We start from the raw sequence: 19,394 nt of genomic DNA, 5'->3' as shown, positions 1-19,394 counted from the left end.
AGTACATTTTCAAACCCATGGCCATTGCCTTGTGCTTATGGTTATTCAGGTGGGCATCAAACCCTGTGAACAAAGCCATTCACAGTATCATAGAATTGTTAATGGTGCAGAAGGAGGTCATATGAACAGGAAAAGTTTCGAGGGATGTGGGCTAAATGCTGGCAAATGGGACTAGGTGAGATTGGGATGCCTAGTCGGTGCAGATGAGTTGGACCAAAGAGTCCATTGCCATGCTGTATGACTCTATTTAGCCTGTCATTTTAGATTAGATTCCCTACAGTGTGGAAACAGGCCCTTCGGCCCAACCAGTACACACCGACCCACCAAAGAGTAAAAGTAACCCAATCAAACTCATTTTCCTCTGACTGATGCACCTAACACTATGGACAATTTAGCGTGGCCAATCCACCTGACTTGCACATCTTTGGATTGTGGGATGAAACCGGAGCACCCGGAAAAAAACCCACGCAGACACGAGGAGAATGTGCAAACTCCGCACAGACAGTCGCCCGAGGCTGGTATCGAACCTGGGACCCTGGTGCTGTGAGGCAGCAGTGCTAACCACTGAGCTACCGATTTCTGCACCGGCTGTCTGTGCACTTTCACCCAATGCCAATCCCCCCATCTTTTCTCCTGTTCCCCCAAGATTGTTCCTGTTTTAATAAGCCATCCAAGTGCCCCTCTTGAATGCCTCAGCTGAACCTGCCTCCACTACATTTCCAGGTAGGGAGTTCCAGACCCAAAACACTCATTGAGTGGAAAAAAAAGGTTTTATTTTCCCTCTGCCAACATCAACAGACTAACTCTGACTTCTTGCCTACTGTGAAATGATATTGCGGTTAAAATGGGTGCTCTGTCTCCCGACATAACAGAAATGTATTTCCAGGAGAAGGTCTGAGACACACGATAAGGATATTTTATAAACACAGATCTCTCACACTGATGAAAACTGGAGACCTTCATTACTGAATAGGAGTGCCTGTTTGGGTACAGAATGCCATTCTATCTAATTTTCAGAAGTATCTGTTTATGAAGTGAACTCTTCTTTGGCGCTCAAATGCCAAAACAAACTGGTCAGGGAAAAGCAGAGCAGGACAAAACTGACTGGTGTGCAGATAATCAGGAACTGTAATATCTGCTCAACTATAAAGGGGGGAAAGAAAACAGAGATAATGTGACATTGACTGTAGAACACATCTGAGAGAGTGGCATTGACAGCAGAGTGTCTGAAAGAGTGACAGTGATACAGGGGTGTGGGGGAGCTTGAGAGAGTGACAGTGACAGCAGGAATGTCAGTATAAGCTGGGGGTCCTTGGGGGAAGTGTGTTAGTATTTACAGGGGGGGTTCCCGGGGGGGGGGGCGGGGGGAAGTGTATCAGTATTTACAGGGGGGTCCCCGGGGGGAGTGTGTCAGTATTTACAGGGGGGTCCCCGGGGGGAGTGTGTCAGTATTTACAGGGGGGTCCTGGGGGGAGTGTGTCAGTATTTACAGGGGGGTCCCCGGGGGGAGTGTGTCAGTATTTACAGGGGGGTCCCCGGGGGGAGTGTGTCAGTATTTACAGGGGGGTCCCCGGGGGGAGTGTGTCAGTATTTACAGGGGGGTCCCTGGGGGAGTGTGTCAGTATTTACAGGGGGGGTCCCCGGGGGGAGTGTGTCAGTATTTACAGGGGGGTCCCCGGGGGGAGTGTGTCAGTATTTACAGGGGGGTCCCTGGAGGAGTGTGTCAGTATTTACAGGGGGGTCCCTGGAGGAGTGTGTCAGTATTTACAGGGGGGTCCCCGGGGGGAGTGTGTCAGTATTTACAGGGGGGTCCCCGGGGGGAGTGTGTCAGTATTTACAGGGGGGTCCCTGGGGGGGAATGTGTCAGTATTTACAGGGGGTCCCCTGGGGGGAGTGTGTCAGTATTTACAGGGGGGGTCCTGGGGGGAGTGTGTCAGTATTTACAGGGGGTCCCTGGAGGGGGAGTGTGTCAGTATTTACAGGGGGGGTCCCTGGGGGGAGTGTGTCAGTATTTACAGGGGGGTCCCCGGGGGGAGTGTGTCAGTATTTACAGGGGGGTCCCCGGGGGGAGTGTGTCAGTATTTACAGGGGGGTCCCCGGGGGGAGTGTGTCAGTATTTACAGGGGGGTCCCTGGGGGAGTGTGTCAGTATTTACAGGGGGGTCCCCGGGGGGAGTGTGTCAGTATTTACAGGGGGGCCCCCGGGGGGAGTGTGTCAGTATTTACAGGGGGGCCCCTGGGGGGAGTGTGTCAGTATTTACAGGGAATCACCGAGACCGTGTCACTAATTGCAAGGTTTTGCCAAGAGTATAGTGATACCTATGGGGATCTGCTGTGAGTGTATAACTGTTTGCAGAAGTTCCTGAATACAGGTAACCAGCAGCTGTGAAATATTTGGTGTCACTGCCAACATCCATCCAGGCATTTTGCATTTGTGGCATGCAGAGCTGATGTAAGCAACCGAGTTGGTTTCCCACTTACGTCTCCTGGTGGCAGCTCCCTGCCTCTGTTTGTAAATAAGGAGCAGAATCAGGGGCAAAGACAAGATGCCGATGACACATCCCATGGTGGCAAGAGCAGCAGCTGTGGTGGCTGGGGGATTCAAATATAAAACAAAGCATTAATCGATATGCATGGCATGTGCAGCTATTCAGAAAGGAAGACACACCCACACAGCGTCATTGAAGGATGGCAAAGCACAGAAGGAGACCATTTGACCCATCTTGACTGTGGTAGAGCTATCCAATGCTACCTGGTCCAACTCCCCTCCTTCCACAGTACCCTATCCTGTATAAATGTTTCCATTCAAATGGTGACCTCATCTGGAAGCTTGGCAGGGTGGATCCCAAGAGGATTTGTTCCATTTTTGGGAAGACTGAGAACCAGCAGCACATTTAGAAATAAGGAGGCTTCCATTTAAGATGCAGTGAAGAATTCGTTTTTTTCTCTGAGACCGTGCCATTAATCTTTGGAATTCCCTCCCACAGAGGACAGGTCATTGAAGGATATTCAAATCCACATTCAGCAGATTTTGGACTTATTGCAGTATTTCTGAAAGAGAAGACTTGGAGATGCTGGTGTTGGACTGGGGTGTACAAAGTTAAAAATCACACAACACCAGGTTATAGTCCAACAGGTTTAATTGGAAGCACACTAGCTTTTGGAGCGACGCTCCATCAGGTGGTAGTGGAGAGCTCAATCCTAACACACAGAATTTATCGCAAAAATTTACAGTGTGATGTAACTGAAATTATACATTGAAAAATTGATTGTCTGTTAAGCCTTTCATCTGTTAGAATACCGTGATAGTTTCACTTCTTTCATGTGTAAATCAAAAAACCTTTTTTTAAAAAGTTGCATTCTCGGGTTAGCTGTTAACAATGGTGGTAGCTGCTGCCTGTCCCGAAAAGTGGCCGAGCAGAGGCTGATAGCTAAGTTCGGTACCCAGAGGGAGGGTCTCAGCTGGGCCCTTGGGTTCACGTCACACTACAGGTGACCACCATTGCACTATACACACACACACAGATACTCCTACACACACACACTCACACACACACAGGCACTCCTATACACACATACACACGGACACACATATACACAGATGTGCACACAGACACCCACACACACCCTTACAGAGACACACACTCCCACACGCACCCCCTCACAGAATTAAGACACTCTACACTCTACACACACACACACACACACACACACACTTTCTCACACTCACACACACTTTCTCACACTCACAACCCCCAACCCAGACAGACACACACATACGACAGACAAAGACCCACATGCACACATATATTTTGTGGGGTGAATTTGTACTTTCAGGGTTACATTGTACTTTGCTCAAAAACTGCATGCATTCATGTAGAACTCTGTTATCTCACTTTTTAGATTAGAATCAATCTAAACATCATGGTGTAGTCAGAGAACACAGGGGGCCAACACCTTCAACATATTGTTTAGCTATCACCATTGTTAACAGCTAACCTGAGAATGCAACTTTTTAAAAAAGATGTTGTGATTTACACATGAAAGAAGTGAAACTATCACGGTATTCTAACAGATGAAAGGCTTAACAGACAATCAATTTTTCAATGTATAATTTCAGTTACTTCACACTGTAAATTTTTGCTACAAATTCTGTGTGTTAGGATTGAGCTCTCCACAATCACCTGATGGAGGAGCGTTGCTCCGAAAGCTAGTGTGCTTCCAATTAAACCTGTTGGACTATAACCTGGTGTTGTGTGATTTTTAACTTTGAAAGAAAAGAAATTTTTTTGGTGTAAGGTAAAGTCACCAGAGTCTTACCCAACCATAGGGCTGCTCTCCCATTAGAGAGAGATAACTGGTGGTGAAACCTGAGGGTCACCACACCTCAGGCAAGGGGAGAGGTTATGTAGGAGAGTGCTTCAGGGTAACCTCAGCCAGTGCAGGAAATGACCCCACGCTGTTGGCGACACTCTGTATTACAGAGCAGCTGTCCATCCAGCTGAGCTAACATGTACATGTGCTGTCCATTGAGTAAATGTTAACACATGCAATCAGGGACAGCCTGTCATCTGTATCTGTTTCCAATGATTGGTTTTCAGTTTCATTGAGTTATTCTGAAGTTTACTTTCTGATCATTGCATGACTGGGGGGGTGGGGGTTGCGGGGGGAGGGGGGAGGGGGGGGGGGGGGGGGAGGTGTAGTCCTGATTGCCCATAAGCAAAGCCAGCCTGCCAACTGGCTGTGCACTTCAAAAGAGGAAATATGTTTCTGTCACAAAGTAAAGTCTGAAAATTAATATGAATGAAATCTTCCTTTAAAACATGAGGTCTTGTTGAGAAAGGAAATCAGCTAGTTTTTTTAAACATATTCGTTCAAGGGATATTGGTGTCACTGGTAAGACCAGCATTTTTTACCCATCCCCAACCATTTTACTGGGAAGTGAAATTATCAACCACATTGCTGTGGGTCTGGAGTCACATGTAGGCCAGACTGGATAAGGATAGCAGATTTTCTTCCCTCTTAGGCATTAGTAAACCAGATGGATTTTTTTTTACAATAATCAGTGATTTTGTCATGATCTTCATTAGATTATATTCCCTACAGTGTGGAAACAGGCCCTTCAGCCCAACAAGTCCACTTCGACCCTCCAAAGAGTAATTCACCCAGACCCATTTCCCTTTGACTAATGCACCGAACACTACAGGCAATTTAGCATGGCCAATTCACCTGACCTGCACATCTTTGGACTGTGGGAGGAAACCGGAGCACCCGGAGGAAACCCACGCAGACACGGGGAGAATGTGCAAACTCCACACAGTCAGTCGCCTGAGGCAGGAATTGAACCCAGGTCCCTGGCGCTGTGAGGCAGCAGTGTTAACCACTGAGCCATCATGCCGCCCTCTTATTACTGAGACGACCTTTTCAATTTCAGGTGTATTAACCAATAACATCAAACAGAGAACAGGATCCTCAGCCCACCGTTTCAGTGTTGAGCATGATGTCATTCTAATCCCATCTGCCTGCACGTGGCCCGTATCCCTCTATTCCCTGCCTGTCCATGTGTCTGTCGGAGTGCCTCTTAAACATTGCTATTGTATCTGTTTCTAGCACCGACTCTGGCGGTACATTCCAGGCACCTACCACCCTCTGTGCAAAAATATCTTTTAATCTTGCCCCCTCTCACCCTAAACCAATGCCCCCCCAGTATTTGACACTTCCAGCCTGGGAAAAAGACTCCTCAACTATCCACCCTATCCAAGCCTCTCATAATTCCACATATTTCTATCAGGTCACCACTCAGGCTCTGATGAAAACAATCCAACTTTGTCCAACCTCTCCTTCTGGCTAATATGCTCCAATCCAGGCACCATCTGAGTAAACCTCCTCTGCACCATCTCCTTCCTATCATGTGTCAGCCAGAATTACTCAACAGAAACACTCCAAACGTGGTCGAACTAAAGTGTTATACAGCTGCAACATGACTTACCAACTTCTGTCCTTACCCTGACTGATGAAGTCCAGCACGCCTTCGTCATCAACCTATCCACTTGTATTGCCATTTTCTGGAAGCTATTCACTTGTACCCCAAGATCCTGGCGTACCTCAATGCTCCAAAGAATTCTGCCATTTACTGTATACTTATCTCTTGCATTTTTCCCTCACCCCGTGGATCCCCGACTCTCATAACAAAGAAGACTGTCTCCTCTCTAAGGATTCCAGATTCTTCACTTTCAAAGAGCTAGCTCATGAACTCCCTCAAAAGCCACTCGGCCACAGACTGCTTCAATGACTGGGCATGTTCTGGTTACTCACTGTGCTTCCCCCTAAATTCTGGGAACAGTACTCCAGCAGCTACTCATGGGCACCGTTTCAGCTTCATTGCAAACAGATAATTTCGCCAAACGAACATGGCCTCTGGGTTTCTCCAAGCTACAATCTTGCTCCCTGCATCAAGCATATACTACTTGTGGACTTCCTTCAGCCCCACTCTCAACTGCACTGGACCAGTCATGGTTTGGAGCCTTCTTCTGGGATTCCAAAGTTGCAGGACCTTTCCTGATCTTTAACCCCAACACTCAGCAGAACCTACTGGCTCCCTGCATTATTCAGCATCCTAACTCTTTAGCCACGGTAGCATCCTTTTCCGGAGAAAGTCTCCATCCTAAGTATTGACTGACTAGCAGCCCAAATGTAGCAATCACGCCTCCCCCCCCCGGCCTTCCTCTGACTCACTTCCTAAAACTGACTGTTCAGTAACACTTCAACTATTTGTGGGCGGCACGGTGGCACAGTGGTTAGCACTGCTGCCTCACAGCGCCAGAGACCCGAGTTCAATTCCCGCCTCAGGCGACTGACTGTGTGGAGTTTGCACATTCTCCCCGTGTCTGCGTGGGTTTCCTCCGGGTGCTCCGGTTTCCTCCCACAGTCCAAAGATGTGCAGGTCTGGTGAATTGGCCATGCTAAATTGCCCGTAGTGTAGGTAAGGGGTAGATGTAGATGTAGATGTAGGGGTATGGGTGGGTTACGCTTCGGCGGGGCGGTGTGGACTTGTTGGGCCGAAGGGCCTGTTTCCACACTGTAAGTAATCTAATCTAATCTAATCTATTCCAAGTGACATAGGGAGAATGTTCCTGATTACTGGGGAGTCCAGAATTGGGGGTCACAGTGAAGAATACAGGATAAGCCATTTACAACTGAGAAGAGGAGGAATTTCTTCACCCAAAGAGAGTGTGGAATTCTGTGCCACAGAAAGCAGTTGAGGACAAAATGTTGAATGCATTCAAGGAGTTGGATATCATTCTTGAGGCTAAAGGGAATAAATGGGAGCAGGGTACTGAGCTTGGATGGTCAGCCATGATCATACTGGCTTAGAATAGCCTCATGGTCAGCACAGACCCGAAGGGCCAGTTCCTGTGTGGTTCTGTTCTATGTTTGAATGATGGAGCCATCACAAAAGGCTGAATGTCCTATTCCTGCTCCTATTTTTATATATTTCTATGCAGTAAAAACCTGCCAACAACTCCCACCCTTGTGCCAAGACAGGATTGACTGTCCATGTGTTCTCTTGAGTGTTACGGTTCTCCAGTTAACTTCTTACAGCTGTCAGCTCAGAACACGCACACACAGTAAATAATAGATACGAAATTAACATTCATATCATCGCACATAAGAGAATGAATTTTAAAATATACCAACAGCTGGAGGCAATTGTGGCTAAATTGTTGTTTTTAACAGTGAAGGCGAGAGGGAGATTTGACAGAGCTGTTTAAAATCATTTTTTGATTCAGTAAATAGCGAGAAACAGTTTTCAATGGGTGAAGGAAACAGGTTGAAGAACCAAAGGTGACAGGAAGGAACACTTCCTCTTGCAGCAAGTGTTTAGGAATGGGAATGAATTAGCTGATCAGGTGGTGGATACAGATGTGGCACAGTGGCCAGGAGGCCTGACTTCTGTGGAATGACATCTCTGCAGCAGCTGGTTAGGAAAAGTAGGTTAAATTAAAATAAAAGAAGGGATAAATACAGAGGAAACTTAATTATCTGAAGGACACAGGCGGGGAGTATTTTGTTCAGTTAACCAAATGCCATATAACAGAGTTAGCCATGCATTGGGACCTTGCGAGCTTGTCCAGAAGATCCAAAGTTCGATTATTTCACTGCTGGATATCGAGGTTCTTCTGTACATGAAACAGAAATTTAAAATTCATGGGGATAGAAAGAGGAGGAGGGTGCAACTCAATGAATTGCTCTTCAACACAGGCGACTGACTGGAGTTTGCACATTCTCCCCGTGTCTGCGTGGGTTTCCTCTGGGTGCTTCGGTTTCCTCCCACAATCCAAAAATATGCAGGTTAGGTGAATTGGCCATGCTAAATTGCCCGCAGTGTTAGGTGAAGGGGTAAATGTAGGGGAATGGGTCTCGGTGGGTTGCGCTTTGGCGGGTCGGTGTGGACTTGTAGGGCCGAAGGGCCTGTTTCCACATTGTAAGTAATCCAATCTAGTAAGTAATCTAATCTAACAGTTTGGCAAGGGGCTGGAAGGACTCCATCTCTGCTGTCCTCTGCTCTGATTCAGTGATTGTAACCTACTCTGGGTGGCACGGTGGCACAGTGGTTAGCACTGCTGCCTCGCAGCGCCGGAGACCAGGGTTCAATTCCCGCCTCAGGCGACTGACTGTGTGGAGTTTGCACATTCTCCCCGTGTCTGCGTGGGTTTCCTCCGGGTGCTCCGGTTTCCTCCCACACTCCAAAGATGTGCAGGTCAGGTGAATTGGCCATGGTAAATTGCCCGTAGTGTTAGGTAAGGGGTAGATGTAGATGTAGGGGTATGGGTGGGTTACGCTTCGGCGGGGCGGTGTGGACTTGTTGGGCCGAAGGGCCTGTTTCCACACTGTAAGTAATCTAATCTAATCTAATCTACCAAGACAGTTTTAGGAGAGGGCCTACGGGAGCTGAAGGAAGGGTAAGTCTTGGTGGGGCCCGCTATATTTCTTATGTCTGCAGATGGTCCCAGCACAGAGGTGACAAAGAGAAGAGAATCACTGAAGGGTTTTGGAGGACCACACTGAATGTGCAGGAGGAGAAAACAATGCGCACGCCAACTGAATTGGGCAGCACAGTGGCTCAGTGGTTAGCACTGCTGCTTCACAGTGCTAGGGACCCAAGTTCGATTCCAGCCTGGGGGGACCTTCTGTCTGTGTGGAGTTGGCACATTCTCCCCGTGTCTGTGTGGGTTTCCTCCCGGTGCTCTGGTTTCCTCCCACAGTCCAAAGATGTGCAGGTTAGGGTGGATTGGCCATGGGGAATGCAGGGTTACAGAGATGTGGGTGGGATGATCTCAGTGTGGACTCGATGGGCTGAATGGCCTGCTTGCACATTGTAAGGCTTCTCTGAAATAGGAAAGAGCTACACAATCCCACCAAACTGGACAGTGGAAATGAGTTGTTGCCAAAAAGAGTAAAATGGTTGCCCCCATTCCTAAGAGTAGAGACAGGGATAGAAGGGATAGTTAATCCCGAAATAAGATGAGAGAGTAAATATCTTACCTTCTGTATCTGATACTTCAGTATGGTCACGAAAAGTACACTTCTGATTAGCAATGTGAGTTCCATTTCCTGTGTATGTATAAAATATAAAAAAGAGCAGTTCAGCAGTTTCTTCATAATTCAGTGTGTGAAGTTGGTGTTGGTACCAGCACACACATACATGGAGGAAGACCATCTGACTGATGGAGCTCAGTGTTCCTTCTCAAATATTTCCAAATATTTTGTCTCCTCTCCCTTACGTGGCAGAATATCCAGCTGCTGGTGACACTGTGGATGAGGTGCACCCCCTGATATCAGTTATGGGTTTTATCATTTTCCAGTTTAAAGGAGATAAGCACATGCATTTATAAAGTGCCTTAGATGGTCCCAATGCCCCAAAACAATATGCAGCTAACCTTCAGCATTTTCTGCAGTAATCCCAGTGATGCAATACAGTCAATTATTGCACGGTGAAACCCGACAAACAATAATCTGAGAAATGACCAGGTCTGGAAGGTTTGAGTTATAAAGAAAGGCTGGATAGGCTGGGACTTTTCTCACTGGAACGTATGGGGTTGGCAGGTGACATTAGAGAGGTTTATACTCATGAGAAGTATAGATAGAGTTAACGGTCATCGTCTTTTCCCTAGAATGGGGGATTAAAGACTAGGGGTCACATTTTTAAGGTGATAGGAGAGATTTTTTAAAAACGTAAGAGGCAAACATTTTACAGGTGGCTTGTGTGCGGAATGAACTTCCTGAGGATGTGGTGGATATGAGTACAATTACAACATTTAAAATACATTTGGATGGATTCATGAATAGGAACAGTTTGAATGGATATGGGCCAGGAGCAGGCAGCTGGGACTAGTGTAGTTTGGGATAATGTTCAGCATGGACTGGTTGGACCAAAGGTAAAAACAATGACTGCAGATGCTGAAAACCAAATACTGGATTAGTGGTGCTGGAAGAGCACAGCAGTTCAGGCAGCATCCAACGAGCAGTGAAATCAACGTTTCGGGCAAAAGCCCTTCATCAGGAATAAAGACCAAAGGGTCTGTTTCCATGCTGTATGACTCTGTAATCAGATCTAGTGAAGCTTGTTGAGAGACAGACATTGGCTGAGATTAGGGGTGGGGGTGCAACTGTTAGATCTGTGTGCTCTGTCCTGCTATCATGTGGTTAAAAATGGCATTTTGCTGTGCCCTATGTTCCCCGTGCCCTCTCTCCATCATCCACTAGAGCTAAAGGGTCTCAAGTTTTGCTGAAACTTTGTGTTGAAGCAAGGATCAGCCTTGTAGCCATTCTAGCATCGCACTGTCTGTGAGTCGACCTGCATTACATCAGGGAAGACACTACAGGAGCTGTGATGGCCCAGTGGGAGGGGAGGGAGCGCAGTTTTGATGGCTGCTGTGGAGGATATCGTTATATCTCGTTCTTTTGTGTTCAGTCACAGGAAGGCACCAGGTGCGTATCATTGTGCCATCTCAAGTTGGCATGGAAAAGGTGGTGGTTAGCTGCCTTCCTGAATCACTGCAAGACCCTGAATCATGCTGACACAGAAATCCTTTCTGCTGCTGAGATCATTGACAAAAATTAAGGCTACGGTTCCCTCCAGTTAACCATGCAGTCACATCTGCCCTCACTTATGTCCAGTGTGGAGGCTGGCCATTCGGCACATCGAGTCCACGCCAACCCTTTTAAGAGCTTCCCATCCCTAAAACACTGCATCTCCCATGGCTAACCCACACATCCCTGGACACAACGGGCAATTTAGCTTGGCCAATCCACCCTAACCTGCACACGTTTGGAGTGTGGGAAGAAAGTGGAGCGTCCAGAGGGAATGCACACAGTCACAGGGAGAATGTGCAAACTCCACATAGACAGACATCTGAGAGCATAATCAAACCCGGGTCCCAGGCAGCAGTGCGAACCACTGAGTCATGGTGCCACCAATCCAAGTGAAACATTTCCAACTAGCTGGTTCATGGGTACTATCATGGTGTTTAATTAGTAAAACCTTAATCATGGATAGAATTTTGATTCAATTCAGGGGATCACCTCACCTTGAGAAAGGTGCCATTTTGTGAAATTAAGAGGAATGTCAATCAGCCTCTATCTCAACTCTCTGCAATTGTCAGCATGCCACACACCCAAATCCTTGACCTCAATGTTGGTACTTGCACTAAAACCCCATCCGGTGGCTCAGTGTTACATCTTGATTGTCAGTCCTCCTGCGAAATCTTTTAGGACATTTCATTCAGTGAAGAAGAGGCTATGTAAGTGCAACTTGTTGTTGTTGCCCAACTCTCTTTCAGTTCAAATCACTGAAAGATGCAATGATATATTTTGCAGACAGTTTGCACACTTACGAAACAGAAGACGAAGCAGGCAACCTGTGCACAGCAAGATCCCACATGTCAGTCTTGGGACAAATAACTAGACCATTTTCTTTCAAAGAAAGACCTTGGAGGTAAAAGTATTGGCCTGGAGAAAATTCCCACACTTGGGTCAAAGGTCAGGTTACAGGGATCGAGCCAGCTGTGCACATTCCCGGACAGAATCGTTTTCTACCGAAACCTACCTGGGGTGACCTGGAGCTCCATGGTGCCATACACAGTCAGCTCGATTTTCGGGTGGTGTATGTTTGGCTGTGATCTGTGCAGTTCATGCACCACACAGCAGTAAATGCCCTCATCATCTGGAACCAGGTTACTCAGGTTTACCCAGAACACGCCCTGGTGATTGGAGCTCATGTAGACCCCGTGACCCTTGCTCGGACTGTGGTTCTCCCACGTGACCGTGGTGTTACGGATGTGCATCTTCTCCTTGCACAGAGCGTTCTTGCTGCGGCTGTAGTACCAAAGTTTGGCCAAGAAGTCATGCCGGTCCTTTAGGTGTCCAGAAAGGCTGCACTTAAAGGTGACATTCACCCCCTCGGGGCATGTGTAAACCATGTGATTGCTCGACACCTTCAGCACTGTGGCCTGAGCTGCAGAGAGAAAAAGGCATGCATCAAAATCAGACAATTTAATGGCATTCGCAATGCTGAATCCCACCCCCAAGTCAACATCTTGGGGGTTAGAACCAGATGAACTGGACTCACCATATATATACTGGGGCTACAACAGCCGGTCAGAGGTTAGCAATCTTGTAGCGAGTAACTCCCCTCCTGACTGCCCAAAGCCTGTCCACCATCTGCAAGGCACAAGTCAGGAGTGTGTTGGAACACTCCCCACTTGCCTGGATGGGGGCAGCTCCAACAACACCCAACAAGCTTGACACCATCCAGGATAAAGCAGCCCCCACTCAATTGGAACCACAACCACAAGCATCCACTCCCTCCACCATGGACACTCGGTAGCAGCAGTGCGTACAATCTACAAGACACACTGCAGAAGTTCACCAAACCTCCATACACAGCACTTTTCAAACCCATAACCGCTTCCATCTAGAAGGACAAGGGCAGCAGACCTACCCACCACCTGCAAGTTCCCCTCCAAGCCACTCACCAGTAATTCAATTCAATTCGAATATATTACCATTCCCTCACTGTCGCTGGGTCAGAATCTGGAATTCCCTCCCTAAAAGCATTGTGAGTCAACCGACAGCACACCGAATGCAGCAGTACAAGGAGATAGCTTACTATCACCTTCGAGAGGGCATGTAGCAACCAGCAATAAATGCTGACCCAGCCAGCAATGCCCAAATTCCCTGACAGAATTAGAGGTGCAGCCTGTTTCATTGGGAGTTGTTGTGGTGTGTTTGGGCTCCGGCACATTTTTTTTTCGGCAATTTCCATCTTGATTCAATTTGTGTCGAAATGTTAATCCCAGATGTGCTTTCCAGGAGTAGGTATGGAAAGACTTGCATTGATACAGCACCTTTCACAACCTCTGGACAGCCCAAAGCACTTGTGAGCCAATTAAGTACTTTATAAACATGGTCACCAATCTAATGAAGGGAACTCAGGCTTCAATTTGTACATAGCAAGTTCCCACAAACTGCACAGCTGTAATGATATTTGTTTTAGTCACGCGGATGAGAGATAATTATTGGTCAGGAGATTGGCGATAGCTCCACTCCTGTGCTTGAAGCAGGCTGGGGGAGCTGTATATCCTTCTAAAGGCAGAAGACCAGGCCCTGGTTTGATTTGACTTAACTGAAAGATGGCACCTCTGACAGTGTGGTACAGCCCTCAGTGCTGAGTGGGAAGTGAGGGCTGAGGTTATTGTCCCCATGTCTCCAGGGACTGGCTATTGAACCCATGACACACTGAGTCAGAGGTCAGAGGCAAAGGTGATGAGAGACCAGCGCACGCTGCGTCACTCCAAATGTTCATTTGCCATCTTAGAGTGATGCTTATGACTGCAGCCTCCAACCAATCTTTGATCACCACATCCTCACAGCACCCTCCAGGGTTGGGTGGCATGGTGGCTCAGTGGTTAGCATTGCTGCCTCATGGCAGCAGGGATCTAGGTGACTCAGGTAACTGTTTGTGGGGAATTTGCACATTCTCTCTGTGTCTGTGTAGGTTTCCCACAGTCCAAAGAAATGCAGGTTGGGTGGATTGGCCATGCTAACTTGCCAGTGATGTGTAGGCTGGGTAGGTTAGCCATGGGAAATGCAGGGTTACAGATATAGGGTAGGGTGGGTCTGGTTGGAATGGTCTTTGGAGGGTTGATGCAGATTCAATGGATTGAATAGCTTCTATCTGTAGAGTTATGATGCTATAAGGAGGTAGGTCTTACAGAATTCTCAGTGAAGTGAGGCTCCCATGTGAAGTGAGAATCAGATTTTAACCTCGAGTCCCATCTCCAAATGTCCTCCCATCTGCAATACCTCACAAACGGGGCTTTGCCTGGTTTTGTTTGAAATATTGATCAGTACACCACCCTTTCCAAATGTCAGCATGTGCCAAAAGCGTTACAGCAAATTCCAATCTTTGCCATTGCTGGAAGGAGGGTAACCTGACAGCCACACAGTAAGATCCCACGACACAGGCTGAGAGGCAGGTACTGCACGTGATCCTGGAGATAGCTCACCTGCTCTTTCTCAGAGTACACTGACAGGAGAGGTCTAGCAATGAGACTGAGCTGACTCGTCCATGTTTTCATCTTCAAAACATCTGACATGCTTTATCAGCCTCTTCCTGGGAAGAGTGACACATTGAGTTTCTTGAGTCCAGATGAGAATAAAAAAAAAAGCCCTTTTTTAGAAAATCTTCCAAGTTGGCATTATATTGTCTTTGCTTAAACCATAAGATATAGAAGCAGATTAGGCCATTCAGCCCATCACTCGATCACAGCTGATATATTTCTCAAGCCCATTCACCTGCCCCTTGCTAATCAAGAACCTATCTACCTCTGTCTTAAATACACTCAGTGACTTGGCTTCCATAGCCCTCTGTGGCAATGACTTCCACAGAGTCACCACCCTCTGGCGAAAAAAGAAACCCCTCCTCATCTCAGTTCTGAGGCTGTGCTTCAGTCCTACTCTCTCCTCCTGTTGGAAACATCTTCTCCACATTCACTCAATTCAGGCCTCTCTGTTTCAATGAAATCCCCTCGGCATCCTTCTCAACTTCAGCGAGGACAGACCCAGAATCCTCAACTGTTCCTCATATGACAAGCCCTTCATTCCCAGGATCATTCTTGTAAACCTCCTCTGGACCCCGTCAAATCCAGCACATCATGTCATAGACACAGAGCCCAAAACTGCTCAATATGCTAAATGCAGTCTGACCAGAGCCTTATACAAGCTCAGCAGTACATCCCTGCTCTTGTATTCTAGCCCTCTCAAAATGAATGCTAACATTGTATTTGCCTTCCTAACTGCCAACTGAACCTGTATGTTAACCTGAACCAAATCCAGAACTAGGAGTCCCAAGACCCTTTGTGCTTCATATTACCAAAGATTTTCCCCATATAGTAAATTCTATATTATTCCAGTCAAAGTGCTTAGTTCTGTTGCCCATTTAATGAGTCATTTGGTTTTGCTGAATTCACCTTGTTATTTCATTGGGACACAATAGAAGAGGAGAAGTTCAAACATTCTAGTTTCTCTGTGAACTACCGATTGCCTCAGAGTCATACAGCATGGAAACAGACCCTTCAGTTCAGCTTGTCCGTGCAAACCCGACATCCCAATCTGACCTCATCCCATTTGCTAGGATTTGGTCCATATCCCTCTAAACTCTTGTTATTCATGTGCCCATCCAGATGTAATGTTGTAATTGTACCATCTTCCACAACTTCCTCTGGCAGATTGTCCCATACATGCACCACTCTCTGCGTGAAAAAGAGTTGTCCCTTAGATGCCTTTTATATCTTTCCCCTCGCACTTTGAATCTATGCCCTCTAGTTTTCCCACACTAGGGAAAAGACAACTACAATTACGATACCTCCCATGATTTTATAAACGTCTATAAGGTCGCCTCTCGACCTGCTATGCTCCAGTGAAACTCTCCCACCCCAGGGAAAAAGACCTTGTCTATTTAACCTTTTCATGCCCATCATAATTTTGTAAACCTCTATAAGGTCACCCCTCAGCTTCCGATGCTCCAGGGAAAACAGCCCCAGCCTGTTCAGCCTCTCCCTATAGCTCAAACCCTTCAGTCCCACCAGTAAATCTTTTCTGCACTCTTTCAAGTTTGACCACATCTTTCCTATAGAAGGGCAACTGGCGTTGTACACAGTATTATAAAAGTGATCTAAACCAACACCCTGTACAGCTACAACATGTGCTGTAGTGCTGTAGGACAGAGGGATTTAAAGGTCCGGGTATATAATTCTTTGAAGTTCATGTCATTTATAGACAGGGTGGTTAAGAAGTTTAGCAAGCTTGCCTTCATTGCTGAATCCTTAGAGTATAGGAGTTGTGAAGTCATGTTGAGGTTGTACAGGACATTGGTGAGGCCTCTTCTGGAATACTGTGTCCAGTTCTGGTTGCCCTGTTATAGGACGGATGTTATTAAACTGGAGAGGGTTCAGAAGAGATTTATCAGGATGTTGCCGGGTGTGGAAGGTTTGAGTTATAAAGAAAGGCTGAGACTTGTTTCACTGGAGCGTAGGAGGTTGAGAGGCGACCTTACAGACGTTTATAAAATCATGGGAGGTCTCGATAGGGTTAATCGTAGTTGTCTTTTCCCTAAGATGGGATTTCAGGACTAGGGTGCACATTTTGAAGATGAGAGAAGAGAGATTTAAAAAGGACACAAGGGACAAATTTTTTTTACACAGAGGGTGGTTTGCATGTGGAATAAATTTCCTGAGGATGTGGTGGACGTGGGCACAATTGTGACATTTAAAAGATATTTAGATAAGTTCATGAATAGCAAGGGTTTGGAGGGATATGGGCCAGGAGCAGGCAGGTGGGATTAGTTTAGTTTGGGATTATGTTCAACATGGATTGGTTGAACTGAATGGTTTGTTTCCATATTCTAGAACTTGTTCAAGTTCATGTGAAATACACCATTACTGCAATTCAGGCTAAATTGCAGCAGACAGGCAGTCAGACCGTTATCTTAAGCGTCTGACTTGCCATGCAAAACAGGTCTGAAACAGCTGAGGCAGAGCAGAGAGTATTTAATAAGGGCCCTATACTTCCACCATCGAGTGCAGTTAGCAGTGGGAGCCAGGAAAGGAACTGAGGGGAAAGAGCTTGTCGTAAATAGAGTGAAGAAACAGTGTGACATCACAGGAAAACCCATAAGTTCAACTGTCTGCTAAGAAACTGCTGATTTGAAATCCTATTTTAAATTGTTTCAGATTAAAGGTAAATAGGAGATTAAAAATACTAAAGACCAGTGGGAATTTTTATAAAATATTTAAAACGACACAGTGGTTAGCTCTGCGCCTCAGCATCAGGGACCCAGGTTCAATCCCACCTTCGGGCAACTGTCTGTGTGGAGTTTGCACATTCTCCCCGTGTCTGCGTTGGTTTTCCTCCCACAGTCCAAAGATGTGTGGGTTAGGTAGATTGGCCATGCTAAATTGCCCATACCGTCCAGGAATATGTAGTTTAGGTGAATTAGCTGTGGGAAATGCAGAGTTACAGGGATAGGATAGGGGGTGGGTCTGGATGGGATGCTCTTCAGAGGATTGTGCAGACTAGATGGGCCAAATAGCCTCTTGCTACACTGTAGAGATTCTCCAGTTCCATGACTAGTTAAATAGAGATGCAGGGCCAGGCAACGTGTTGTACTTGCACTGTGTGGACCCTGTTGTTCACAGTGATGACTTCTGTAGCAAGTGTTGGCTGCTTGAGGAACTCTGGCTCAGACTGGTGACCTGGAGTCTGTGCTTCCAACACTGCAACACATCAGGGAAGGGTAGACAGTTTCATTTTACACACACCCCTTGGATTAACGACACTGAACTCAGCCAGTGATCAGGGAGTGGAGTGATTCAGGAAGTAATACAGGAGGAGCATCAGCACTTCTCTTTGTACAAACAGTTCAGGGTTCTTACTCACTGTGTGGACTAGGGCAGGCAGGGTAGGGAGGATGGGCAAACTGACCATTTCATCATGATGTGGGGAGCCATTTGAGTGGGGGAAAGTGGGGGGGGAGGGGGGGGGGAGAGAAACTTGGAGTGGGAGGAAAAAGATTCAGCTGTTGTGTTTCACATTGGTACCAAAGATATAGGGAGGATGAAGAAAGAGGTTCTGCTTAGGAAGTATGAGCCGCGAGGGGCTAAATTAAATGGTCAAACAGATGATGGTCTATTTATAACCAGGGCATTGTGCTGCATGAAGTGTATGTGATGTTCAGCCAAGAAACTGTTTGGTATAAATTTCAATTGATTTCAAAAGACCATGACCTGCATTTATTAGCTGTTGGAGGGGGGTGGTGGGGTGGAGAGTCATCTGTAGGTTGGCAGATGCTCGTAAATTCTTGGCTTGTGATCAGGAGAAGGAAATGGCTGCTTTCTTCTTTTGCTTGTTAATACATTTAGCACATTGACTTGGCACTGGTCCGCTGAACATTGTATCCCCATCCCTCGCAAATCTGATGGATTCCAAGATTTATTGTTATTTGCACAGAGAGTTCCTGAAAACTGGCTCATGGTGTGAATCATTTCATGTGGCCCTTTGTTATCTCAGGATAAAATCGGGGTTGGAAAGAAGCTCTCTGGTGCAGTTAATTATTGGGACCACAGATAAGCAAACGAATATAAAGTTGGAGTGCATGTAGTAATGTTAGAGCACTGGAATAGGCCATTCCCCTCCATGGTCCAGTGAACCCCACTATCCTGTACTTTCTTTGTAACCCTGTGCAAGCATTTTTTTCTTCAAGTGTTTTCATAGTATCCCTATAAGGTGGAAGCAGGCTATTCAGCCCATCAAGTCCACACCAACCCTCCAATGGGTATCCCACCCTATCCCTGGAACCCTGCATTTCCCATGGCCAACCGCACATACTCTGGGCAATGTAGCATGAGCAATCCGCCTCACCTACACATTTTGGACTGTGGGAGGAAACCGGGGCACCTGGAGGAAACGTACACAGAGAGAATGTGCAAACTCCGCATTGACAGTTGCCCGAGGGTGGAATTGAATCTGGGTCCCTGACACCGTGAGGCAGCAGTGCTAACCACTGAGCCACCATGTTGTCCACTTCTCTTTTGCAATTTAATATTGAGCCTGGTTCCTCCACCTTTTCAATCAGCACATTGTAGATCACAACTCACCGTGTAAAATTTAAAAATAACAACAAACATGATAAAATGTGTAGCATAGGAAAAGGCCATTCGGCCCAACTGGTCAGTGCTGTCTCTGGTTCTTTTGTCAGTCAGTTATCTTGGATCTGTGATAAGATCTAAAAATGTGGGAGCAGAATCAGGCCATTCAGCCCATCGAGTCTGCTTT

At 46.7% G+C, this 19,394-nt stretch overlaps 2 protein-coding genes across 2 annotated transcripts in view; one reads left to right on the top strand and one right to left on the bottom strand.

Moving 5' to 3' along the window:
- cdh23 (cadherin-related 23) overlaps positions 1-19,394 on the top strand; it is a 967,008-nt gene that overhangs the window by 807,754 nt on the left and 139,860 nt on the right. The window lies entirely within an intron of this gene.
- The window catches only part of vsir (V-set immunoregulatory receptor), a 63,246-nt gene that overhangs the window by 13,879 nt on the left and 29,973 nt on the right, over positions 1-19,394 (bottom strand). The window contains exons 2-4 of the mRNA XM_072583541.1: positions 12,109-12,516; positions 9,546-9,614; positions 2,481-2,591 (exon numbers count right to left, since the gene is read on the bottom strand). Of these exons, the coding sequence (XP_072439642.1) occupies positions 2,481-2,591; positions 9,546-9,614; positions 12,109-12,516 (588 nt within the window). The remainder of the gene's footprint in view (positions 1-2,480; positions 2,592-9,545; positions 9,615-12,108; positions 12,517-19,394) is intronic.

This window comes from Chiloscyllium punctatum, chromosome 13 (assembly GCF_047496795.1).
Source record: "Chiloscyllium punctatum isolate Juve2018m chromosome 13, sChiPun1.3, whole genome shotgun sequence".
In the NCBI taxonomy this organism is placed as follows: domain Eukaryota; kingdom Metazoa; phylum Chordata; class Chondrichthyes; order Orectolobiformes; family Hemiscylliidae; genus Chiloscyllium; species Chiloscyllium punctatum.
The sequence above is the reverse complement of the archived record's forward strand: the minus strand, read 5'-3'. Positions and strand labels throughout refer to the sequence as shown.